The 27,734-nt window shown below is 29.2% G+C and overlaps 4 protein-coding genes across 5 annotated transcripts; 2 read left to right on the plus strand and 2 right to left on the minus strand.

Moving 5' to 3' along the window:
• Positions 1-1,042: 1,042 nt before the first annotated feature.
• LOC112683108 (cyclin-J) lies at positions 1,043-5,148 on the plus strand. Of its 2 annotated transcripts, none has more exons than XM_025553986.1 (6): positions 1,043-1,568; positions 2,055-2,177; positions 2,252-2,423; positions 2,487-2,762; positions 4,233-4,389; positions 4,879-5,148. In XM_025553986.1, the coding sequence occupies exons 1-6, from the start codon at positions 1,566-1,568 to the stop codon at positions 5,033-5,035; spliced, it is 888 nt and encodes a 295-aa protein (XP_025409771.1). In that variant the 5' UTR covers positions 1,043-1,565; the 3' UTR covers positions 5,036-5,148. The 2 variants fall into 2 exon arrangements, with proteins under 2 accessions (XP_025409771.1, XP_025409781.1); XM_025553996.1 differs by lacking the exon at positions 1,043-1,568 and adding an exon at positions 1,575-1,938.
• A 2,512-nt stretch (positions 5,149-7,660) lies between these two features.
• LOC112683216 (tRNA pseudouridine synthase A) lies at positions 7,661-10,461 on the minus strand. The gene is made up of 7 exons (XM_025554132.1): positions 10,233-10,461; positions 9,940-10,138; positions 9,710-9,876; positions 9,134-9,401; positions 8,924-9,024; positions 8,564-8,864; positions 7,661-7,958 (listed from the first exon to the last, which is right to left on the minus strand). Exons 1-7 carry the CDS (start codon positions 10,282-10,284, stop codon positions 7,709-7,711), a joined length of 1,338 nt encoding a protein of 445 aa, XP_025409917.1. The 5' UTR covers positions 10,285-10,461; the 3' UTR covers positions 7,661-7,708.
• Positions 10,462-23,626: 13,165 nt separating this feature from the next.
• On the minus strand, positions 23,627-24,781 carry LOC112683895 (zinc finger BED domain-containing protein 4-like). Its single transcript, XM_025555091.1, has one exon. It carries the CDS (start codon positions 24,779-24,781, stop codon positions 23,627-23,629), a length of 1,155 nt encoding a protein of 384 aa, XP_025410876.1.
• Positions 24,782-26,339: 1,558 nt separating this feature from the next.
• LOC112683904 (52 kDa repressor of the inhibitor of the protein kinase-like) lies at positions 26,340-27,011 on the plus strand (the record flags this gene model as incomplete). Its single annotated transcript, XM_025555102.1, has 1 exon — positions 26,340-27,011. A coding segment is annotated over one exon (645 nt), but the record flags the coding sequence as incomplete, so codon positions are not given.
• Positions 27,012-27,734: the final 723 nt, after the last annotated feature.

Raw genomic sequence — 27,734 nt, forward strand, 5'->3', positions numbered from 1 at the left:
GTGGCCGTAAATCTATATTAAAAAAATGGTACATATTATTGAATAAGATAAGAAATTTAATAGCTGATCAACATTTTGAGATGATTCTTTTATTGAGATTCAATAGGAATTATTATTAACCTGTCTATTGTATTGTTTTATTTGTTTAGATTTTAATAAAGTTAAATAATATTATATATTAATGTTTTGTATCTATTGTATTCATTTATTGCTTATATAATTTTATTGTTATACTTTCATCTGCAGTAATTATTTTTAGTTTTCATACTGTTATTGAACATTAAAAATAATACTTTTTTTAAATTATATTTATCGGATTTGATTTTTATGAAAAATGAATAAAAACAAACGATACATAAATTACCATAAATTTGAAATTTGAGTGCTTAAAAACAATCCAAATAAAGAAATGTATATTTTTCTTCTCTAATTAAAGTCTAATAAGTACTTCTGCATTTTCGTTATCGTTAATGTTAAATAAATTGTAAATTTTTATTATATATATCACTTATATCAGCACTTATTTAAATATTTTTTTTTGTAATTAACTTAATTTATTGATTGAAGTTAACGATATTTTTTAATTTCATTTTTAACTTAATTGATATAATTCTGTAATAATGTGCATTAACTTAACCGAGTTAAAAAATATCATTAACTTGCCCAGCCTTGAAAAATAATACAATTTTACATTATCGACTGTCGAGGTATATATAAACATGCATTCACAATCCAGAATAATCTAATCCCAATTTGGCAATAATTTTCAATCATTGTACGTATAATATAAGTATATAAATTGAGGGTTGACGCTGTAATCCGTGAGGTCGCGTCGTCATTACGTTTTGACGATTCATAATTACGTTGTACGCGACTAGTCGACAATCTGACAATATCACCTAGCCACGTGGTAGCGACGGGCTATTTTGTGAGTAAATAATGGTCGCGGAGAATGAATGTTATTGTTATGGCCTGAAATCGTCTTCTCGGCTATTATTATCACAGTCTGTGGAAGCCCCACAAACACGTGACTAGTACGGGTCGAGCAGGTGCGCGCGGGACTACCTGCCTCCATCGGCCGACGGGGTGCGTGTGCGAGCCACGACAATGTTGTAGTGCTGTCGTCGGGTCCGTACTCAGCAGTCTTGTCGTCGTCGTCGTCCCGATCCCACCAACAAACGATACCACCTGTTCGTGCATGTCTCCGGTTTTCCAAAGAATAATTGAAAAATAAAACACGTCAACTTACACGATCGACGACGACAACCCCGTGAACGTACACACAGCAGCCCGCGACTCCGTTCTTACCGAGCAACCTCTTCGTCGCGTTTCCACCGCAGCCGTAAAAAAGAAACCGCGTCCGACCGTCGTCCCGAGAACCCCACCAGAACGACGCACGTGACGGGAAGAAGTACGTGTGCGGCTCCGACCTTCTTTTCGTCGACGAATACCCGCGCAAGAAGACCGCTACCGCGTGAACACTACACTGCCGTTGGCAGCCTCCTCCAAAGTTTCGAACTGTACGCACATTTCGTCACCCTCAGATCGCTGGTCTCGACATTACCATGGTAATAAGTGACACGGGTTTTTTGTGCGAATCCCTATTCCTATTACTGTTGGTGCAATAGATTTCCGTTGCTCGATCCCTCGCGTGACTCGCACACGACGTCGCTATCGGAAAACCGCAAAATCTATTGTTTTTTTAGATTTCCCGTCGGAAACTAAACGTGTTGGCTCAAATTATTATTTCGTTTACTCGTCCGCGGTTTTCCTCCAAATTTATAATATCGTGTGAGTTTCTATGCAAATGACGCGTTACCAAACGACCAAATGTGTTACCACTCTGTTGTATTTCTCTTTCAATCGTGGCCATTTTTTTTTTCGTAAGACTAAGAGTTAAAACGTCTTTCGGTGCTGTTTGCGAACATTTACATTATGGTAAAAGTCATCTTTTGATTGTCATAAATGTCGTATTTTTTTACTTTTTATGTGTTTTTACCCAAACATATTGTTTCTTACAATGTCAAATATATTCACATTCAAATTTATTTCAGGCCCTAAACCATAAAAAATCTTCCGGTAAATGGTGGGAAACTGAGTATAGTGGTAACATCCATTCGTATTTACAGTATCGTGAAGCAGAATGTAGAATGGAATATGGAGGTAGATCGCCACAGGTATATATTATTTTATTAATTTATTTCCGTGTTTATTCTTATAGGTACATATTGTATCCTTCATTGTTTATTAGATTCATATGCGTCCCGTGTTGTTAAAAACAATTCGAAATATATCAAAGACATGGGAAATGTCAAATGTCAGTGTTCATCTAGCCATAACTTTATTAGATTTCTTTATGGATAATCATGATTTAAAATTTGATACAGCTATGCTAGTCTCATTTGCATGCTTAACATTGGCAGGTAAGTGTTATTGTTATTGTTTTAATTTGTTATTTACACCTAAACAATTTTATTTTATTGTAGCCAAAATTGAAGAACATAGCTTAAATATACCGAAGTTAAAAAGTATGCGTAATGTCATTAGTAAAGATGTTACAAATTCACACTTCCGTTATGTAGAAATGAAAATTTTGATGTTCTTTAACTTCAATGTTGCAATACCTACAGTTGCACATTTTATTGAATTTTATAAAGAACATTTTTACTGTGATCAAGACTTTTATCATCCCGAGTTAAAAGATATTTTAAAAGATAAATTTGATAAAATTATACTTTTTTACCAGGATAAATCACTAGAAAGTTAGTATTAATTTATTTATTTATAGGCATTTATGTTCAAAAGATTCTTATTATGTTGAATAAGCAATAGATTAAGTTAAAAGGAATCTAGAAATTGAAGATTTAGGATTAAAAAATATAACAGGAGTTCATAGTATGACTTGTAAATTTAAGATATTAATATTTGATGTATCAAGAATTTATTGTAAACACAAATACATTAGTTAGGATTTATATTTTTATTTTAAATGCAATATTTTTTCCAATCATTGTAATCATTGTGATCAATGTTAAATTTCAGCTCTTTTAAAAATAACCTACATGGTATATTATCTTTATTTTATCTGTGTGGAATGTGTTTAAGTTCTATAATCTATTGCTTTTATTTTATACTTAACAAAATTCTTATCATAAATTGATCATTAACAGGATAGTATAGTTGTTAAATTTTATCTGTGGGTAATCGGATTATTTCTTATTTTATATTTGTATGGTTTAATTGAACTGTATTTCACAAACATTTTATCTATTAAATGTACCATAAAAGTTAATTTTTAGTATTTAGCATTCTTCTAATTTTGCATCATGTATTATGTATATTATAAAAACAAAAAATATCTTGCTTGCATACAGGGCTGTCCCGAAGATGAAAATCAAGGGGGGTGAATAATATGAAAGATGCCGACTACAATTTTTTTACTCAATGTATGTAGTATAATTAACTATATTTAGTCGTATTTTTACTTCATAACAAGGATATATGTGTCATTATCACACGTTCTTAAAATTGACAATTTAATTTTATATGTATAATAATATTTTATATTGTATAATAAGTAGTTTAAATTTTATTTGTGTATACACTGTATTACGAAATATGTAATATTTGTTTTCCATAAGTAAAATTAGGTCCTTCTAGGCTATAATTAAACAATTCCAACTGCCGACTGTTGTTTTTGTTGGGGGGGGGGGGGGTGATAAAACCCCCAAGACTCCCTTTGGCCCTGTTTGCATACTATGTTCAAATAGGGGATCAGAGTTATTGATAATTGCTACCTGGATAGACCCTATTATATAACATTATGTAGAATAAAAGAACAATCGTAATTTATTTATTTTTAATCTTTATTAAGTTACCTTTATTGTAATATAAAATATTAGTGTTTAAGTTGATTTTTGGTCCTTTTTTTAAAAAAAATTCATTAATTTATATATGTATCCGAAAAGTTCCTTTTATTTTATTAGATTTATGGTAAAATATTAAATCATAGTGGCTCTTTGTATATTAATCAAAATTATTATAGCAAGTATAATCATAATTTTAATGATAAAATTGATAACCTATACATATTTTCATTAGTTTATTTTGATTTAATAGAATTCAGATTTTTATTATGATGCAATTTTCAAACTTGTTAAAAGATTTTTAAACTATTTATTTGTATATACACATACACTCAATTAAATGTAATATCATATTTTTTGTTTTAGGTACAAAATTAATATCATATAATTCATCAATGGTTGCAGCAAGTATTATTTTAACCACCAGGCATACATTAGGATTGTCACCTTGTTGGACTGTAAAACTACGCAAAGTATCAGGATATTTAAAAAAAGATCTCGTTCAATGTTGTTCATTATTAGGGTATTTTTTTTAATTATTTTTTATTTTATTATAATGTTGATTGGACGTGTGTTGTGTTGAATTTGTTTTAACATATTGCACTTAATTTATAAATTTAAGTTAATTTTAACTAGACACCCATTTTATCATATAAATGATTTTTAATTTTAATTTATATTTCTTTAGTTTTATTTAAAAAATTGTATTCTGTTTTTATTTTGAGTTTTATTTTGGTTTTGTTAAATTGAGTTTTTTTAATTAAAATTTAATTTAAATATAAAGTAAATTTGAGATTTTTTTTAATTCAATAAATGGTTTAAAAGTTTTAGTGTATTATCTTGTAATTTTCTGCCCAATTTTTTTTTTTTATTATTCACATTAATTAATCTATCAGAATTGTTATGTTTAAAATATATGTTCTATATTATTAAAATATTAAGAAAAAAAAATTAATTCTGTAACTGTATATGGTAGTATTCATAGTTTTTAATTGATTCATTTTTTTTACAGAAGAAATGTAATGCAGCGCAGGAAATATGTTCAAGTAGATGAAGGATATTTTAGTTCTTCACCAGGTTATCATTCGCCAATTATTTTGGGAACTAAAAAGAAAAGGAGTCATCTTGACGTGCCTAGCATAATTTTATCTAAACGAATAGCATACTAACACCCTTCAACTGTGATAAGTTATACAACAATAATTCCTGTTGTTAAATTCCTCAAAATGGTATATAAGTTTTTTTCTGTGAAGAATAAATATATTGTGATATTAATTCTTAAGAGCTCACTCATGAGACTGAATATCGTTGTTTTATTTGGTAGTCAAAATTTTTTTCTGTTATAAAATAATTTTTATTTTTGTGTTCATGTAGATAAAACTAGTTAAAATGTATTTTATAAATCCGTGTATATGTAATTCTTTTGAATCAAATTGAAAGGTTAGAAAATAATTGTTAAATACAATTATGTTTACGTAAATGATTTTTTTTTTTATATAATTCGTTGATGTATTATTTATTGTTAATCAAAATAATAGTTTTGTATAATTGATAAAAGAATTATTTTGTTCAATTAAGATTTTAGAATTTGTATTGTCTAGTTATCCCTGAGATATCAGCTCTTGATGGTTACTTTGCTTTTTATCAATATTTAACAGAAAACTCAGTGCCGGCGCTAAGGGAGAACAAATGAGACATTTGTCCAGGGCTCTGTGATTTTTAATTATCATAATACCGTGAGACCCATTGACATTTTATATCAATAAATTATAAATCTATATGATGCCTAACATTAGTTATTTGGAAAATGATGTCTAAATTTAGCCATAGTACAATTTACAAAGTAAATCATTATCGATAGGACGAAAGCATAATATTTTGACGATACCCGTTGAGTAGGATTCCTACAGTAAATAATATAATTATTTATTTTCTCTATAGTTATTTAAAATTTGAAGAAAAACCGAATTTTTTGGAAAAATCATGATTTAAAAAAAAAATAGAATTTTGCCCCTCTGGGAATCTAAAGGCTAATACCCATGTCTAGGGCTTCGCATTACCTATCGTCGGCACTGAGTAAACCCTGGACATCTGAGTATAATTTTGTATCAAATTACTGAAATATTGACAATATTATTTGTAGTTAGTGCTTTTATGTTAACCATAAATTTTATGAGGTATTAGTAACATTTATTGCATACATTTAACATATATCTTAAAATTATGTACCAAGAATATTTACAATAAGTCTTAATTTGATAGTAGATCAATTAACTGTGTGCTCCGTATCGATCTTAATGCTTTGCTAAAAGTGAATTCACTTTCATAAAATATTGAGGCCCTATAATGGTCATGGAGATAACAAGTCTCGAGTTTAATGCCATTTTGATAATTTAAGGTTTATCTATTAACCTATTACAAAGAATTCTATACAAGTTATTTCTTGTGAGTTGAGCAGTAGTTGATAAAGTTTTATCTATTTGTTTTAATAATCTTTAAATAAATATTCTTTAAATTGCATCCTATGACAAATACTATTTGAATTAAAAACTATAAAATATTTTTTTTTTTAACACTTTCTTTTTAAATTTAATGGTTATTCAACATTCTATTTTATTTTTATAATTAATACTGCTATAAAACTACATTGTATTTAGTAGTTTTAAGAAATAAAAAATGCTTTATAAACTACTTTTATGTTTTTGATAAATTGCAAAATTAATTTGATTGAAAAAATAAATTCTGATTAAACATAATATGCTTTGAATTTATAAAATACTTATTGAATTTTCTCGGTCAAAGATTTTATATAACAATTAAGTTTTTTTTTCATATTAAAAATATTAATACTTTCACAAAGTTTTAAATTGGTGAATATTATTCATACTATATTAAAAACTTTGCTACCCTATTAGATAATTTCCAGTGAAATCTTTGCCTATAATGTTACCAATATAATTTTATTGTACATACACTTATACAAAACCAATTTTTGTGTCATAAAATTGTACAACTATCATTTTACAAATAATTTATTAATTCAAATACATCAGTTCTTACATTTTCTGCTATTGCCCTATTTTTTCCAAGTACCCGGTTGAGAAACACTGATTTAAGAGATTAAATAATTTACTGGTTTTGAATACTTACAAAAAATTCTCTATCAAATATTTTTCAAAATCTATAAGTATCAGTGACATATTTTTAAGTTTCTTGTAAGGAGGAAAATTTTATTTATTTAAATAGGAGTAAAATGTTTCTAAAAAAATAAGTGATTTTATAATATTATAAATTAAAATGAAGAGTAATTTACAAATACATGATACAAATTAATGTTCTCTTTTTCTCTACCTTTTTAGCAAGTCATTAATGATTTATGGGAAAGGACATCTGGGAACCCCCTGAATATATGCCACTGATAGAAATGTCATATATATTTTTTAGCCAATCAGCAATTTCTATAAGTTTAATAACTTATTTCAATAATCACTAATTTATAATAAAATAATTTAAATATAAAAATACTAACTAAATCCAACTATTTCCTAGTCTTATAATCAAAATACATTCCATTCCACCCACATTTTTTAACTTATGACTAAGATTTCAAGTTTATTTTATTATTTCAATAAACAGATTAATCGTAAATCATTCAACAGTTAATTTTAACAAACAAAATAATAACTGAAGTATTTTTATGAAATATTTTTTAAAAAATATATATATTATATACACTAATATACAATTTTTCAAACTATAAGTTACTATCTATAAATAAAAAATCATTTTAGACCTATATTACCAATAATGTGTACTCTTTTTTTCACAATAAACATAAATATTTATTTATTTTTGCTTGAACTCATTGCTTGAGCAGCATCAGCAAGTGTTGAAAGATTATCATGAGGTAATTCTACATTTGTATCTATAACTGGTTCTTCATTGTTTTGCTCTTTTTCTATTAACTCAGCAGCAGCCTGTAATGTTGCTAATCCTGGACTGTTTAATTCATTAATATCTGTTCTCATGTGGCGGTGTTCTGAACGCACTTCAAAAGTGTGTAATGGAAGCTGTTCAAGCCATAATTGCATACTAAAAGTAAAGATTTAAGGTACATTTACGTAATAAAACAGAAAAATGAATTATCTTATAATATCAAGTTTAAATTTTACTTATTTTTAATAAACTATTTTTTTTGTAACATAAAAATGAAAATCTATTTCACCTTTTCAATGAGTGTTTTTTCAAATCAGTTTCATAATTAAATAAAATATTATTTATTTGAATAAATAATTAACACTCAAAAACATGTCTTCATATAACAATAAAATTTTATTCTGATATTTAGGATATTGATTCGTACTTGAGTTTAAATGCCATAAATTAAAGTATTTATTTATAATGCTTTATTTTCTAACAACTAAATTTGATTTTTATAACATAATTGGAAATCGATTCGTTTTTTTTTTATGAAATTTGTGTAATATATATGTATACATATAAAATTTTTCATAAGTAAATATTGATATAATCAAGTTTTGGATTATGAAAATTGTTATACCAAAATAGAATTTTTCTTATAATTATTAAACAAATTTTTGTTTGATATAAGAAAAAAATGAAATAATTTTTTATTATATGTAATTTATATTTAATAGAATAATGAAATCTATTATATTTTTTTTGTCAAAGGATACGATCTTTCTTCTTTTTCTACTTTAATGATTGTAGGTAATATGTGTTTAGCTCTAAACTCAGAGACTTGTTCATTGAGTTCAACAAAATCTAAACGTTCATGCATGCCATCATTACCAAACTTTTCATTATATTTATCATAATGAACTTCTTCTAATACCAAGCCTAAACCTGGAGCAATAGGCAGATCAAGACGTTCTTGTTTCCAAGAACGTTCTATCACATCTATATTGGCTACACCTCGACAAATTGCAATAATCACACCAACCATTTTACGAATTTGATGAAGCATGAAACTTTGTCCTAAAACCAAATGAACATTATTAAAATTTATTCTAAAAAATTAATTAAATAAATATTACCTCTAACATATAAAGATATTAGCTCTATACCATCTTTTTCAAATGGTTTGTCACAATAAAAACTGACCATATATCTTTGTGCACTTGGATCACCAGGTTTTCTAAAGAACAAAATTTAATCAAAATTTATAGTTTACGATTTTTATAGTATCTCATATAAACTTTTTTAAACAATTATTTATTAATGAATTCTCAATTGTTTAAACTAACTTTTTAGAAGTATAATTATGATAATTGTGACATCCTAAGAAATTCTTAACAATTTCATTTATTTTATCAATAACAGTGGAATCAATACGATAACTAAAATCTATGGTAGCTTCTTGAGGAGCAAATGCAAATGTTGGACAAGTATATGAATATGTTCGTCCATCACAAGAATTTTTACTGTTGAAACCTTTAGTTGCTCTTCTAATATCTAGTACTCTAATTTGCTCAGGTAAAGCATTATTAACTACTTCTTTATTTACCTCTTCAGCTGTAAAAATCAATAAAATAAATTAACAGTTAAAATATCTTTAATTTAATGATTTAATTAATTTAAATATTTGAGATATATATATATATTAGGGCAAAGGAAAAAACTATCATAATAACCTTTATAATCAAATATTATAGATTTCTAATTTTGTTAATGTTTTAGAGTTCACAATTTTTATAATGACAATAGTAATTGTTTAGAATTAAAAATATTGATTTAATATAAAGACTATATAATACATAAAAATAAATAATTTAGTTAAAAATGAATATAAAATAGGATGATTTGCTATTGTTTAAACGTACGTAACAAAAGTGAAATTATCTGTCGCAAAGCAGAAACTCCTTTGTCAGTTCTAGCAGCCCGCTGAAAATGCATTGTTTGTATCTGTTCAAAACCTTCATCAGTAATTAAGTTATTAGCTTTTAACGCTTGTAATAGTTCTTCTTCTACTGTCTTTGTACCTTTATTTCTATAAGAAATATTGATGAATATTTTTGAAAAAAAAATTATTTGTTTACTATTGAATATTTACCTCTGTAAGCCTAGATATCCTTGACCAGAGTATGCCAATAATACAGCACATTTTTTTCTTTTAACTCTAGGTTCAATACACTGTTTTTTGGAAACAATACTCTCATCATCCTCAGACAATGGGTGCTTTTGAGTGATAATCGGATCTGACACCATTGTACGGGTTAAAACCAAAGTTGCTGCAAACAATGATCTACAGACTATCAAAATAAAAAATAAAGATTTTCGTTGTATGAAATAGTTATAAAATTCAAAATAATTTATATTGTATGCTACTTAATACCTAGTACGTACCTGAATTTGTGGGTAATACGGTTTTCAACAAATAACGAGTAGACAATACCATTTAGTGAAAATTTAATTCCAAAAAAAAACGTGTTTTAATGTGAAAATATTTTTAATTTTATTAATAATTTAAATAATAATCAACCAGTATTCCTCTAGGCTTCAAAACTAAATATTAGAAACAATTTCCTATTCACAACAAAATAAATTAACAAACACTACACCATTTAGGTAAACAGTAGAATTAAATAAATGTGTGTGAAATAAGAAATGATATTTAATTTATCTTAGCTACCAGGTAAGTGGTAACATAATGTATAATTCCAGTTTACTTCGCTTTCTCGATCGAAGATCAGAAAAAAAAAAGTTTTTTTTTTTTCTAAACCAAATTATCTGCATATTGGATGTTATTGTGCTTTATTTCTAATAATTAATCATTATTCTAAGTATCACAGCATAATTACTCACATATAAAGTAGTCATAATGCTTAAAATTGTGTACATTAAACTACGTTACCTACCGGGAAATAATTTTTAAAAATTTTTTTTGAAAAACCTATAAATTTCTTCCTTCTTTTTTAGAATGTAGTTTGTTAATAATAGCATAATAAGTATTAATCTTATTATAATATATTATTACTTATTATAATAAAAAATAAAGTAAAAATCTCGAATTTCAAAATGTATTTTTCCCTCTCTTTTTTTCATTTGATAATAATTTTCTTTTCTTTGTGTATTTTTATGTTTTGTATTTCGATTATTAATATAATATATATATATTAAACTCATAAGCGTGCTCATGGGATAGTCTGGGTCAGGGCCAGTGAAAGCTATGGGCAACCTGGGCGATTGCCCGGAGTGCCAGCACGAAAGGGGCGCCAAACTGAAAATTTTTTTCATCTAATTTATCTTTTAATACGCATTAACGATCTACAGGAAGTAAGAACATGACAGTTGTGCTTTATACTTCATATAGGTATTGCATCCATAAAGCGCTGGTTTTGATGTAAAAATAATACATGAAAACATATCACCGCATTTGTCTATGTAAATAAATAGATGGTCTTACCTAATATTTATTTTCATAAAATATTTACCCCTATATAAATAAATTCATATAACTAGACGATTACGTAAAAAACGTGGCGGTAAAACCGTTTGGACCTTATGGCGAAAATACCGTGGTGTGTGGCGTAAATCAAAAAGACACAGTTGTCCGACACACTCGCACGATTTATTGTTTTCGACGAGCTCTCGCTACGTACGATATGCTGTGTAATGTCATACGTTTAAACTAATAAGTTACAGTTAACAAGTAATAACCAGCGACATAATATAGGGCGAGTACCCACAGGGAAAATCCCTTTTTCACTATGGGCCTATCGACCCCTGGTTATACAACATTGTTAATTAGGAAATATCAATTATTTTAAAATGGATCAATCGAAAAAAATGGTTAGAAAGTTAGAAAAAATTTAAAAAACACATTATACAAGAATTATTTTATACCTAATTGACGAAATTAATATTAAGTCATGCTACCAATTTGCAATTATAAGAAATATAGAAATACATCCGTTTTAAATAGAAATAAATAGAAAAAATATATTTAATACTTATATATTATCTCATTGTACCTATCTTTACAATATTTGAATATTACAGTACAATTACAATATAAAATAACATGAACAGCACAATAAATTGATCTAATAATTTCTAACATCTAAATGCTAACTAAAAATAATTACAATTATAATGTATATTTTTAATTTTTAAAATAATACTGTATTTTATTGGAGATCAATTCTATACGTAATACTAAAAAATGAATGATTGAGTTACTAAAAATAAAGCCTTATTTTTTTTTATATATATAGTATGTATAAAATAATTTTAAACCACGCGTATAATTTATTATATATAATCCATCATAAATTAACAATATATATACATTAACTTGTGGACTATTTTATGATTATCAATCCTTTTAAGCTAAGCTTGTGTTAGGGATTGAGAGTATACCTTTTAAAAAAAAAGATTTAATAAAGATTTATTAAATTGAGTACATTAAAAATATTAATATATAATATATACAAACAAATAGATAAATAATAAAAACAAAACAAGTTGTTAACTATACACTATCCAATTTTTTTGAATTTTTACTTAACATATAATAATAATGAAATAATAATTACAAAATAAAAAAAAACAAACTCAAATTTAGACTAATTCTAAAAATAATCAGTTATATATAATATTTTATAATACTTTGTATAATACAAACAAAAATTAATTTCGCCCTTCTCCTCTATGACCTCAACTCAAATACGCCTTTGACGTTACTTCGTGAATGTTGCAAGCTTTGTCTCCCATGTTGGACAGATCAACGAACTGAGGGCTGATAAAGCGGTTCTCAATAAAGGGTAGGGCGGGCTCTTCAGCCTCGGATGGCAGCTCCGCCCTAGTAGAAGGAAAACCTTGATCAAAAAACCTTTGGCAGTAAGATTAAAATATAATGAAGGAAATCACTTGAAAAACCACAATAATATTGTGAGTTATAAGTCAAATATTGTTACCACTTCAGGGGCTTCGGAACCCTAGAGGTCGGCAGGAGTGGATGGTTCTGGTGTCAAAACCGGTTCCAACGTAGCGGGCTCACTTAGGTCGTCAGCCAGTGACCGCGAGGGTACGGGGGTGGTCGACCAGGCTCCTGTCACTCTATCCATTACTAGTACGAAGACGAAGTCAGGTTGGTCGAAGTATGGTGCGGCTACGAACAAAATACCATACACTACTTATGAAAAGTACACGCAACAGAATTGCGGGCCGCGACCTTGGCCACACCGACCTCTACGTCAGCGAGCGGAGGCGGGTGGATCCGCTACCATCTTAGTTAATCAGGTCCAGCAGACGTGGTCATCGCGTCCACCACCATCCAGGACGCGTATTCTCAGATGCACCGTCGGTAGATTTGACGGCTTTGCGAGGACCAAGATACAGGGGAAGAAGAAGTTAGTTAGACGCGAACGTCGGCGTGCAAACGGACGGGCCACCGATAACCGCGGAAGCGTGCACCAGGATGGAAGACCTGACACCGACCTAGAACGTTGGAACTTTGAAACACAAGCTGAGCACCAAATGGGATACGATGATGCGTGCCAAAACCGAAGACGACCACCCGGTTGGGCCCAAAAAGGCCACGGTCGTAATAGTCGGAGGAAATGCGGTGGAAGAAACCACGTCCACTTTTAGCTTTCTCAGTTATCTTTCCGCGTTGAAGACGCCTAGAGCCACGCAAGAACACCAGGACCCGTCCCCCAACGAAATCCGCCGCTTGGCGAATATCCGCAACGATTGATTGCCGACAAGTTCCACTTCTCGGTGTCCGCGTGCTTGGTTAATGCTGGTCGCGCACATCACCCGGAGGTGCACTTTCGGCACGGTCGTCGACCAGTTTTGCGGTGTCGGTCGCGTGGCCATTCGGCTGGCACGAATGTGCCGTCGTAGACGTAGACCCTGCGAAAATACGTTTTGGGCGTCGGAATGCCGCGGAGCACGGGGTCGCTCATCGGATAGATTTTCGGGTCGGCGATAGCTTCGTGCAGCTACCTGCAGAAATCTAGCGACAGTGACGAACCAGTCGACCCGGAAGTCTTGGAGGTGAAATTAGACCTGAAATCTATTACACCGCCGAGACCATACGCTTAGTTGCATCTTTCTATTAACGAGATCTGGTCAAGTAGATTCGATAAACTGTATTTTTTTCTGGATCGAAGATGTCCGGATCTTAAAAATTTATTTTTTATTCCAAACAATAATTTTTGTATAAATTAATATATATTTTTTTTTTGTAGAGATTTCAGCCAAATTGTTGTTTTTCCTCATGAACATTTTTTTTTATACCTTTTAAAAAATAAATAAATTAATAAATTAATAAATAAATAAATAAATAAATAAATAAATATAAATGATACTAGAGTGTGTTGTTGTTACAACAATAATTGAAAAAATAATACAATAATAGTAATAATAATGATAATGAATGACTATACTTGGGTCCTACAGCGGTACAACTAATAATTAATGGACTATAATCGAACTAACAAATTAGTAACTGTATGACGTTCAAATAAATTGATTATTTTCAGTAACAAACGGTACATTGAATACGATACATAAACGCAGTTTAAATCTTACTATTTTTCAAATAACCAATAAATTCGTTTTTTTTTTGTGCTTTTGTACAGTTACTATAGAAAAATGGTTAAATAAAAAGTCAATGACTCAAAGTTTTGCGAAAACTGAAGAAACAGAGATAATATCTGAGTCAGCGGTTAAAAAAAAAAAATTAATTGATGATGAGCTTACAGCAAGTTCTTCACAATCGAAGTAAAAAAGTGGATATCAATCCAGTTATAAAAAATAGGAAACAATTACATCCTTTACATTAAAATTATATACTTACTAATTAAATTACATATTATTAACTTTTTTTTATAAATATAATACTTTTTTTCAATTTAAAATAATGAAAACAACAAAAAAAAAAGTCAATGATATTATTTTGGGAACCTCTGCAATAGATTATCAAATGATTTAATGAACATTCTAAAGTAATTGAAAAATTTGTCATAGTGCTCTCTTAGTTTAGGATATAATGTAATAATAATCTAAGACTAAAAGAAAGCCTTGTTTTCAAAATAAGATGGACCCAATATTTCCTTTCCCTCATTTGTCTGCATCTTCTCATCCTTCGGTGGACGGCCAATAAACACACAGCATCTATCACATTGATTCTTGATGATAATTTTAACTATACTAAGTAGTATAATTTTCTACTAGAACATTCCCATACAACGCGCGTGACACGCAGCCATCTGAATGGTTATATGCGCGTTCTGTGGCGTGCTAACGCGCGTCCATGAACTAGTCTTATCGTTTCACATTAACCGATGTATTAAAAATATATTTCAAGCGCATACTATCAGAAGACGATAATTTCAAATTTTTAGAAGGGCGTCTGCTACTCATGTCATTGATTGTTTTAAAATCAATATAGCCTCGATTTTTTTTCTGTAACAGCATGAATTTTCTTTTTTACAACATCTATTAGTCCGCTTACGAGTTTTAATCGCTGATTCAACAATTTGCATACTATCATTTGGAGACATATTTATTATTAATAATTTTGATAAGTTATTTTTAATTAAAATTAAATTATTTTCATTGTTTAATTTTGCATAATATTTTGAGCTTTTCCAATAGTGATAGAAGTTTCTGGATCTAATTTTGAAATAATTTCTTGTATTTTCGTACGAAGGAGACGTATGAATGATGAAATGATAAAAATATGTAAAAATATGTAAAATAAAAGTATCATTTTAATAGGAATAATTTAAATCATAAACATTTCTTATCGAATCTTAAATATCTCGTTTTAATAAAAATATGAATTTACATATAAATCCGTTTCCTAATCATCCTAATATCATTATGGGGCCTCGCTACTGCTATTATTTAAGGGGCAACATATAGGCAATTTCTAATCTCGTCGTAGCCGTCCGGGATATTTGTGTTAGTTGTAAATGATTGTTAGTGTGAGTACAATTCAATGTGGGTACCGCTCTCCCTTCCATACCATCAGGTAGTCACTAGTCGTAATCATATTATTATAATCGGTGTCCTGTACTCGCGTGTTGAATGGCTTCAGAGAATTCGGTTCATTAGTTTAAACTTATTATGCTATTGAGAAAAATAATAATATAGTCCGCAGTGTAAAATAATTTGTATAGTTATTATTGGTATAGATTATCTGGACCGTACAAATCTGGATATATATATCTGCATATCCACATTTATTTTGTCCCTGTTACCTACTTAAAGTGGTTTTGCGTAACAAGCCAAGGGATGTTTTCGATTTGCGAAGTGTAGCGACGAGTGCCAATACATGCGTAATCGTATCCAGATTCATACGGTCCAGATAATGTACTTTCCAGATATGTACAGTTTAGATTTATGCGGTCCAGAATTCTAAATTCTAAGTTTATACATGGACCCATAATATATAATATAAAAAAACAGGAAGAGTTTTAGATTATTATAATTTTTTTTTTGCCAGATAATATAGATAGGTATATTGTGTATATTTTGATGAATAGTTCAAGTATTATTGCATTAGTATAATATAGTTTAGGAGTTTAGAACATAGGTAGTTTAACATCAACTATTGTCATTATAATGTACTATTATTAGTCATAGAAACAGTATAATAGAAACAGTATACATAATAAATAATCAGTGAGGGTAATAATTACGAAATTTTCTGTTAGTGCAGTTCATACAATAAATTGTTGATTATTACAATTACGTATTTATTTTTTAATTATTATAATATTGTGATATAATATTAATATCAGGGCGCGGAAATATAAGTAATTGCTAACATTATTATAGAATACCACGAAATAACGTATCCAATTATATTACACTGTTTAGGTTTATTTAGCTAGACGCGGTGCGATAGCGGTACGGGGGGCTCTCGCACGCACTCGCACGAACAAGTCATTGGTAGTATCGTGATCGCAAAAAAATGTTTATTTTTCATTCCAATATACGTTTCTAATTCCAACGCTATGTTTCGACAATTATCACGATTTTCATTCTGAAAAAATATTTGGATGCTCCGTAATATGTACGAGGGATCGATCGAGGCACATTTTAAAAATTGTGTTTAGTTAATTAAATATTTAAGTTTGAAATTTTGTATTTTTTTTGTATATACAACAATATTTATTGCAATTCAAACTACAAAAATTAAGAATGTGGCTCGATCGTTCTCTTGTACATATTACGGAGCATCCGAATATTTTTTCAGAATAAAAATCGTGATAATTTTCGACACGTAGCGTTGGAATTAAAAACAGTAGTTTTTGTTAAAAAAAGACGTGGTGGTGAGGCCCCTTATAGCATCCTGTAACACTGTCATTTTTTTTTTATTTCGAATTTTTTAGCTTATTTACTTGGGACATGCCATTTAGTTTTATATAAGTATGGGTTTGAAATTCAGTAAGATCTTAACTAATAATATGAACATACGGTTGACTTTTATAAAATGAATTTCGTAGAGGACTATGAAAGGATTTACAGACAAAACACAAAAAAAACTGGCGGAGTTTACATTAAACCTTTTATTACCTTTTTATCTTAACCCATATTCTAGCGGATTTTACAATCGCCCATTTAAATATAAAATTTTAAAAATACCTAATTTTTTGAAAGGCTTTATGTAATAAAATTTGTATTTTTGGATATTATGTGAAAATGTAATATCACTTTACTTATATACGAGTACTTATTTACCGATACTGAATATTTTTTAAAAATCGTTAGTCTGAAATTTATTTCATAAGCATTTAAGTAAATAATTATACCTACGATTTTTACGAATATTATTGTTTTTACATCAATTTTTAACATTGAATGTTTATTAAAAAAATTTGGTCCATCCAATTATAATGAAACTTTGAATACAGATAAATATTTGGATAAAAAAAAATTAATAAAATTGTAAAAAATAAAATGTTAAATAGGTTGATAAAAAAAAAGAACCTACAGATAATTAGACTAAAAATGGTGAAATATACTTTTGTAAATGATTGATTTTTATATTGAACCTTTGCTCAGAACCTTTTTGATAAAGAAATTACTTATCATTTTTTTAAAACTCAGTATATTTACTACTATGCTTGCCACTCATCCCGGTGTCCCGACCAATCATTCAGTTTATCTCGGGTAATAGAAGTTGAGAGAAAATAACATTTAATATTATATTATTTAATAATAAAACTTAGTATAATATTGTACATTATATTATTATATGATGGTAATCTAATCGGTATGATTATATACAATAATAATATATTTTTGTATTAGCCAATAAATATTTAAATTACAAAACAATATACTTATTTTGTTTTCATATCAAAATAAAAAAAGTCATATGTCAATATGATGGTTTAAGTTTAGGGATTTCAAAATCAGGGAACCCTATCTATTACTATTATCCTAGATATGTTTAAACAGCGACGGCTCGAGGGGTAGGCGACATAGGAGCATGCCTAGGGTGGCATCTGAAAATTTTATATTATAGATAATTTTTAAAATATTGTGTAGTAAAATAAGAATGAAATAATATTTGTGTTATAATATTAATAAATCAAATTACGTCATATAGAAATTATAGTACGAGTCAGATAAGATGTAATAATAACTGATACGCTCATAAAGTATATGCAAGCCCGGCGAAAGGCATAAGCAATACAGGCTTATGTCTGGGGCAGTATTTCCTTGGTGGTAGACAGGGCCGTATTTAGGATACTAGTTAAGTTACTAGTATGTTCTTACTTAGCTAATTTTAATTATCGCAAAAATCGAAAACGGTTTTTGAAACACTGATGAGCAAAAATAAATGATTTAATATTTATATACCATATATGTATATTTTTAAATAATAAAAAAAATAACTGATGGATCCGGCAATCAACTAAATTTAGTTTTGATTGGAACGTGCAAATCGTACAAGTTTATGTACAATGTATAATACACCAAAATTAAATTGTAGATTACGTATATTAACATTTGATTTTTCTCTAAAATGACGTTCATCGAACGTCAATACTAATAATACACTATATTATTATGTATTATATAAATTATTTATTTTTGGCGAGGCGACAAGGGCTATGCCAGGGTCGTATTTATGGGAGAGCTACAGGGTGCTGTTGCCTCGGGCGGCTATTTTTTTTATACTTTCAATATTTAATGATCTAATATTTTTGAAGTGAAACTTCTTTACAAAATAAAAAGTGTACCTCATAAAAAATATATATATATCGCCAATCACGGCATCATGACACACACATACACACTTGGGTACGGTCGAGTACTGTCGATAGATCCAAAGATTTACGAACAATCTATCCTTATGTTGACATTGCACGTAGAATGTTTTTGTGTACACCAGCAACGTAATGTTCTTCAGAAAGATCTTTTTCAACCCGCAGAAATTTGTATTTGGTATAATGAGGCGTTTTTTATTGTTGTCCCCTGGTGTCAAATTCCTAAATGCGGCCTTGGGCTATGCGCTGATGATACTAGCAGAGCCAACGCGTTTTTAATAGTAGGTATTATCTGTATATTAATTAAAAAATAAAAATGTTGGATTCATTATTATATCACTTATAAAAATGTTGTGTAAAAAATTTATTATTACTTAAATTTCAATAAAAATATGGACTATTTAAATGTAATAAAAAATATAATCCTTATAATTTAATAATATTTATATGTAATTAATTAATTGTCTATAGTTGAATAAAAACATTTTTTTTTTTTTTTTGAGATAAAAAACGAAAGGGTGGCAAATGTTGCCTAGAGATACATTTTGTCTAGAGCCAGCCCTGTGCCTAAAAATCAATTATTATTTAATGCTATTAAACCTATGCAATAAAATAGGTGCTAGAATGATAAATACCTTACGGTCAAAACACAGGAACACAACAAAAAGAGGTCGTGAACTCGACTGTAGACGATGACAAAACGGAACTTGATGTGCACACCTTGAAGACAAAACGACGAAAGACCGAAGGTGCCGACGACATTCACCACGAAGGCTATGGTCGCCGGACACCAAATTAAAATAAAATGTTTCAGTGCCACCACACTAAAACTTAAACACGAGAACTTAAGAAACTTTGTGGCACTGGGAGCATGACTTGAACTTTATACGAAACATATCCGAAAAAACTCAAAAGCATGATATAACCATAGATATCTATATATGTACAATATAGAAATCTGTGGAAATAACGAACATTTACGAGCGTTGATGACGATGCGATTACGTACTTGTCAGGTCGTACACGGAGGCTTATCGTCACCGTCGACAATGACAGCGGATACGCAACGCACCGCTACGCATTGCACGAAAATTATAAAAAAAAAAAGCACAACGTAAACGTTTTTAGCGCAAATATCAAGACTTCTTTTGAAACCGTTAACAATAATATCTGCTTCCATTGTAGTGGATGGAAACTTCAAGTTTCTAAAACACAGGTGTTCTCTAGGTTTCTTGTTATTTTTATAACTTCGTCAACATATTCAGCAATACTTATTTCTTACACCAATAATTAATATTTTTCGTGTTTTAGCTCCAACAATACAGGCTTAAAAATCAAATGTTATATTATGATTGATTTATAAACTGCAAAATAATATTACTGAGACTAATCACTTATAATACTAATAAATGGTAATAATTATAAATGGTATTTTTATATAAGCAGCAAATCTGAAATTAATTTTATTACATTCAACGACACGTTGCGAGATTTATCTACAGTTTTTCAATGATATCTATGAATTTGAAATTTCACCGGGTTATTATGATAACAAAAATACCCTTAGCAAAATACAATAACAACGAAAATATTGTGAACTTATATGTTGTTTATTTTTTACAGTTCATCAGTTTAGAGCAGTGTTTCTCGACTTTTTTACTGTGGTAACTCCCTTTTTAAATTTCAATTTTTTAGTGATCCCTACATATATTTTTTTTTATTGCTCACATAAATTATTATTAATAATTAATACTATAAGTACTGTACAATGCACACTGTACAGTGTACATAAAAAAACATAAAATACATATATTTAATTATTTTTAATTAAAAAAAACGTATACCAAACATTTTATTCTTTGAACATATTTTTAAATTAAGGTTCTTAATGGCTTGGGTATTACTGTTTATGTGAAATAATTTTGTCAATTTTTGATGTGTCTGATTTTGTTAAATTAATTCTCATAGCTGATGAAACGTCCAGTTGATTACTGTTTTAATATATAATTATAAATACTCATATTATGTAATATTGTAGTATTTAATAATAATAATTTTACGATACTCTAGTGTAAAAATATATTAAGCATATATTATAATTATCTAAATAATATAATATTTATGATTTGCATATTCGTAGAGTAAAATAATATCTAATGTATACATTAGATATATCTGTATATTTTAATTTAAAAATTTTCAACAGTTTATTGACTCACTAATTGAAAATATTTTATAGATATGAACATAGACGTGTTTACGGGAGAGGCCGGGTGGGCCACTGACCCTCCGGCGGAATTAGCCTCCAACAAAACCGTGCCAGGATAAAAAAAAATAATGCGATCTGTACTCATTACCTACCGATAGTTTTAGTACAATACAGTATCAGTGGCGGATTACGCATTTTTTCGCCATGGGGCAGTTTTTTTGGCGCCCCCCCACTACTCCACTAGACAACATAAAATATTTTAACTTTAACTCGACAGCTCGCTAAACTTTTGACTGCAGTTGTGACCTATATGGATACTTTTTCTTAAAAATGTTTTCAAAAAATTATTTTTAGTAACTTAAAATAAACGAAAATACAGTCAACCCATTGGTTCATTAGGCGCCCTTTTAGACCTGGCGCCCTGGGGCAGCTACCCCGTGTTGCCCCGTGTGTAGATCCGCGACAGTACAGTATAGTAGTAAAATGTACGTATTTTTATTTGAGTTTTAAATATATTTTTATTATTCATATCTAAAAAAAAATATAAGTCTCATAATTTAAAAATTTGTTGTGCCCCCTCGGCCACCAAAGTCTGAACACGCCTATGGATATGACAGTAAACAGTAGTAGTAGATTATATTTGTACTCTAGGTATTTTTATGAGTTATCTGTTCTTAAATTTATATTTATAATTTTCGTTTAAGTTTTTAACACTTTTCAAATAATATCCATCAACTACAATATATTCATTTCATATCTTATATATTGTTCTAGAATAATTGATTATTTAAAACCTAAAAAATATTAAAAATCAGGGGCGTGTCTAGGGGGGGGGTTTGGGTGTTCAACCCCCCCGAAAAATAAAAATAATTGTTAATAAAAGTTTTACATAATATTATAATATATATTATATGTGAAACTTGATTAGGTTTGATTCACATGGACGTGGTGTCTTTGCATCGCTATCGTGAAATAAGATCATTATTTCGGGTCATGTGAGCGATATAGGTATAGGAGAAATCCGTATACCTATAAATACGCGTGATTGACTGGAGCGCGTGTACGATAACATATCGACTATTGTACTTTATCTAAGATTTTTCAATATAAAATGTGTCCCATGTAGCCACGTAAAAGAATTAAACACGGTTTATTTCGACCAAGATAACTACTGTAAAGCGCGTTTACACGATGGCAGTAGCACTCGACAGTCGCCGTCATGATAGTCGCTGTCGTAAGACTGTCGTCATGTAACATAATGACAGTTGCTGTCACACTGTCAACTAGAGGTGGGTCGGTCGCGACTGACCGAATCAAAATTAACAAATCATTCAAGTGACCGAATCGCGACCGAATGATTTACCAAAAAGTATTCGGTCTTTCGGTCTTTCGGTCAAATCGATCTTTAGGTCGTTTGACAGTTTTATATGAAACTTTTCTTTCAGATGGAATCGGATCGGATCGATTCGAATGGAATTTATTTTTTAACACACTGTTAAGTACGTTGGTCACACTTACGAGTTACGACATTTTCACTTACAACTTGCAGTATAATATTTATAGTATTTATAGTATATTATACAACCAGCAATGCTGTCATACTGATATTATTATCACGTATTACGTATTTACATATTATTATTTATTAATATTATAATATTATGTCTACCTCACGACTCACGAGATAGATTCAAATCGCCCATCACTAAAAATTGTTTTATTGATCATTGATCCATGTTTAGGTGATCAGTTATCAGTTATTACTAATTATTCACTATTTTACTAATCGCTAATCAGTAATAAGTAATTATAATCAATACTGTATAATTTGTTAAGTATTTATAATTTATTATTTCGTGACTCATGTTTTACTGTGTTACTTCTTGCTAGTTACTAATTTAGTATAGGTTATTATATTGTATTTTATATATTATAAGGCTGTTAAATGTTAATTAATTGTTAATATTGTTAGTTACACTTATAACCACAGAGGAAAGAGCTAAGGATGCAGGCCGACGAAATGACAAATACCAATTTGTATTTAATATACATTCCGAACCATACATGTACTTTTAACATTATTTAGGACCGTTCTGTTAGTACAGGGGAAATTATGCGAGTTTATAATTATTGTTAACTATCAAATATAAAACCATTCAGTTACTTTTTTAATTTTCAATAAAAAAAATTTAAATAACCTGTTAATAAAATAAAACATAAATTTTCCTTTTTACATGTTGAACTCATTAATTTATAACAATTTTAAATAAAAATATAAATAAAAAAAGACTTTAATCTAAATTATGATTTAGGAACAACAACTTTTCAACTTTGTCAGTCGTGAGTCTTGACCGTGTCTCCGTCAACACCATGTCAGCCTTAGAGAAAATGCGCTCGCATGGAACTGATGTGGCTACAACGCATAACCTACGACAAACTAATTGGTATAGTTTTGGATAAATTAACTTACGTTCATTCCACCAAACTAATGGATCTTCCGTTCTTTTTAATAAAGGTTCAGCAATGTATCGATTCAATTCTAATATACCAGCTACTGTCACATTCGAACCACCACTTACTGCAATAACTCTGGTATCAAAATCCTTCCAAATAGTCTCCGGTCCAGAAAGTGGACCAATACCTAATGTTGCTTCTGGTTCTTGAGCGTCTTGTCCGATAGGTACGATTTGCACTTTCCTTGATAAAGATTGATATGCCGATTGGTATTTTTGATCATTTGGAAATCCTTGTTTTTTGAAGCGTGGATCTAATAATATTGATTGCATCACAACTTCATTATTTTCAAGCTGGTCAAATCTTAAATGCAATTTATCTTTAAGAATTTTTGCCACTGAACAAATTTCAGTTGGCATTATACTGTTATTAGTGAACCCTGATACATAGTTGACCATCGCCCTTGAAAATATTGTTACTTTAGATATAGATATATAATTCTCTGAGCTTATTTCATTAGTTACATCATAAAATATTTTTAATATTTGACATAGCACTTTTAATACATTCCACTCATCAAATGTGATAGTGTTTAGATCATTATTAATAATGGCTAATGTGGATAACACTGGATCCTTTATTTTCAAAATTCTATCAACCATGTCATATGTAGAATTCCACCTGGTAGGACAGTCTTGCTTCAACTTTAAAACAGAATAACCACCTTGTGTCTGAATTTCATTTAGACGAGACAATGCGTAAGTACTGTGTTTGAAATATTCGACAATGGCCTTTACTTTATTTAATATTAATTTCACTGCCTCTAGCCCAGATTGCACTATCAAATTAATGCTATGAGCAAAACATGGAAAATGCCTCCACTGGCATAATCGAACAGCTGCAACTATATTAGCAGCATTATCACTGACAATTATAGTGATTTTGTTGTCTAATCCCCATTTATTCACCTGCTCTTTAAGGAGAGAAGACATTTAAACAGCTGTGTGTTTGGCTGTGAAATGTTGACAACCAATCAGAATTGATGACATTTTCGTATCATCATCGATATAATGTGCAGTAACAGCTACGTAAGATTCATTATTAATTGAAGTCCAAGCGTCAGTTGTTAAGCAAACTGCTGTTACATTTTTTAATTTATTTTTAATATTATCAACAGTACTTTCATATAACTGAGGCAAAAGGCTATTGGATACTGATTTTCTACTGGGAAGAACATAACCCGGTGCCAACATCTGTATTAAATTTTTAAATTTTTTTTCTTCGACGAGAATAAAAGGATGGTAATGTTTAATGATTAATTTTGCTATTTGAGAATCTATTTTTTTTGATTTTGAAACGGATACTGGTTTTTGTACATAGGAATTTATGGAAGTCTGAACGGGTCTAATATTGGTTGGTGTTACTGATGTCAAAATTTGTGTGAAGGATTTGATACTGGCATTCCCGAAGTAGATGGTTCATCTAAATTATGTTCCTCAATATGCTCAGTCATGGTATTTGAACTATTTGAAGAATGATGGCGCGCCCGCTGAAAAGTTAAGAAAACACAAGTCTATAAATTATAATAGTAATCATAGGTAGTATATTATATTAGTATAATATTAAATAATTAAATAATCTAATGCCGTGATAATTATCATGGTTTATGATAACAACCACGGCGTTTTACTACAAACAGTACAAACTACAATCTACAACATTATATTATAATCAATCTCTGTCATTGATTGACTGATTCATATTTCATAAGAAAATTGATTCACCTAATGATAAGAACGATATTTGATACTAGACCGAAATGACCGAAATGACTGATATGACCGAATCACTTGACTGATTCGATTCAAATGATTCGAATCATTCAAAAGACCGAAAATTCCCATTTTTACTGTCAACTGCCAGCTGTCGAACTATCTAGCTCTGCTAGATAGTAGGCAGTAACTAGCTGACAGTGTGACAGCCACTTCTATCGTGTAAACAGTGACTACCACACTGTCAACTACTACCGTAGTACGATTTTTGTATTGTTGTTATCAATTATTACTTGTTATCACATATACCTACAGTTTTTATTAATTAATTTAAATGTTTAAATAATAATATATATCTAATTATAATAATTAATTGAAAATTATATAAATGAAATTATAATTCAAAATAGTTTTTGATACTATTCAATTTCTAAAATATTACGAAGAGCATCCTTGTTTATAGGATAAATGTATACCTGACTTTAAGAATAGGCAAAATTAAAACAATAAGTGAATCAGTGAATTATAAATTATAATAAAGTGAATAATAAAATAAACTAGTGACACTGTTAGTCAATTTTAATTAGCTATCGCACGAAACACAATATTTGTTATGACAATTATTGTCACCGTGTAAACGCTCATTTTCATGTGACAATAGCTGTCGCATTACTATACGACAGTGCTGTCATGACAGTACTGTCACCGTGTAAACGTGCCTTAATATATACAGTGAACAACATCGAAAGATTTATAATACATTTCCACGTAAGTTTAATATTTTGTACTAATTTTTGTACTTATTGATGTAGGTAGTGAAGTGACAATTCCTCGCTGCGTAAAAAAACAAATAAACCGGGTTAATACTCCTTCACAATCGCCTGAAGAGTATTTCAGACGCACAATATTTAATTCATTTTTAGACCATACCATTGTTCATTTATCAGACCGTTTTATAAAACATAAACAAATAATAACTGAATTAGAAAAATTAATTCCAAGATGTATTAATGTAAATTCACTAGATCTATCAAAAGATACTATAATCTTTTATGAAAGTTTATTGCCAGATTCTACAGTATTTAATGAAGAATTCTCCACATGGAAATTAAAATGGCTAAAAGATAATATTGAAAAAAAACCTTCAAATGCAGTAGAGTCTTTATTAGAATGTGATGAAAGATTTTTCCCAAATATAAGAAAACTGATGGAAATATTAGCAACTTTACCCGTGTCTACGGCAACTGTAGAAAGGACCTTTTCTACTTTACGGTGTCTCAAAACATATTTGCGCAACACAACTGGAGAAGATCGGTTAACTGGGTTAGCTCTTCTTTCAATTCAAAAAGAAATTAACGTTGATCCTAAAGAAGTAGTAAGAAGGTTCGCTTTAATACCTCGAAGACAAGGATTCGTTCTGTGATTTTTTTTTATGTATGTTGTATGAATATTGTATATATGACCAATTATAATAAATATATATATTAATATTTTAATATCTATTATCTAGTAAAATAAATACACTTATACGATTAAAATAGGTACGTGTTAGTAAAAATATTGAACCCCCCAAAAAAAATTTCTAGGCACGCCTCTATTAAAAATATTATGAATTTTAAACTTAAGAAATGTGTGGAATTTCAATATATTTATCTTTTTGTCAAAGGATAGTAACATTTTTTTGTGTAGTTAAGTTCAAATTTTTTAATTATATTTATATTGCATTTTCAATACTTTCTGTCAATTCAAACTTATTTTACTGAGGTATAAAAGGAGCTAAGAAAATATGAATTTTTTTGACTATTTATAAATACATTTTAACAGTTTTACCATTTAAAAAGAATTGTTATATACAGATACGTATTAAAATAGGGACTATGGGTCTTGTTGTCCAGTATAACAAATTTTTAAAAATTCGGAACGGTAGTAAATTTTTAAGAGTTTAGATGGATGATACATTTTTATTTCGTAGATTATAAACTATAGATTATAGCTTATAGCCTTGTATCTCCTAACCTTTTTGTAATGGTGACCCACAAATTTACTGATTGTTGATTACGCGACCCACCTCCACTATCTTAAAATATATATATATAATACAGTACAATTAATAACCATATTAGTGAACTGCCTGATGGGCAGTAACAGTACCTATTGTTTCAAAAAAAGTAGG

The sequence above is a fragment of the Sipha flava genome, unplaced genomic scaffold (assembly GCF_003268045.1).
Source record: "Sipha flava isolate LNK unplaced genomic scaffold, YSA_version1 104_pilon_pilon, whole genome shotgun sequence".
Lineage (NCBI taxonomy): Eukaryota > Metazoa > Arthropoda > Insecta > Hemiptera > Aphididae > Sipha > Sipha flava.

Excerpts from the sequence above, each read along its gene's own strand:
- LOC112683895 (XM_025555091.1), bottom strand. The coding sequence starts at position 24,781 with ATGTCTTCTCTCCTTAAAGAGCAGGTGAATAAATGGGGATTAGACAAC.
- LOC112683216 (XM_025554132.1), bottom strand. The coding sequence starts at position 10,284 with ATGGTATTGTCTACTCGTTATTTGTTGAAAACCGTATTACCCACAAAT. Across the intron at positions 9,402-9,709 it reads GATAATTTCACTTTTGTTAC|CTGAAGAGGTAAATAAAGAA; the intron begins GTACGTTTAAAC and ends TGATTTTTACAG. Across the intron at positions 7,959-8,563 it reads GTAGAAAAAGAAGAAAGATC|TATGCAATTATGGCTTGAAC; the intron begins GTATCCTTTGAC and ends CTTTACTTTTAG.
- LOC112683108 (XM_025553986.1), top strand. Across the intron at positions 2,424-2,486 it reads TGCATGCTTAACATTGGCAG|CCAAAATTGAAGAACATAGC; the intron begins GTAAGTGTTATT and ends ATTTTATTGTAG. Across the intron at positions 2,763-4,232 it reads CCAGGATAAATCACTAGAAA|GTACAAAATTAATATCATAT; the intron begins GTTAGTATTAAT and ends TTTTTGTTTTAG.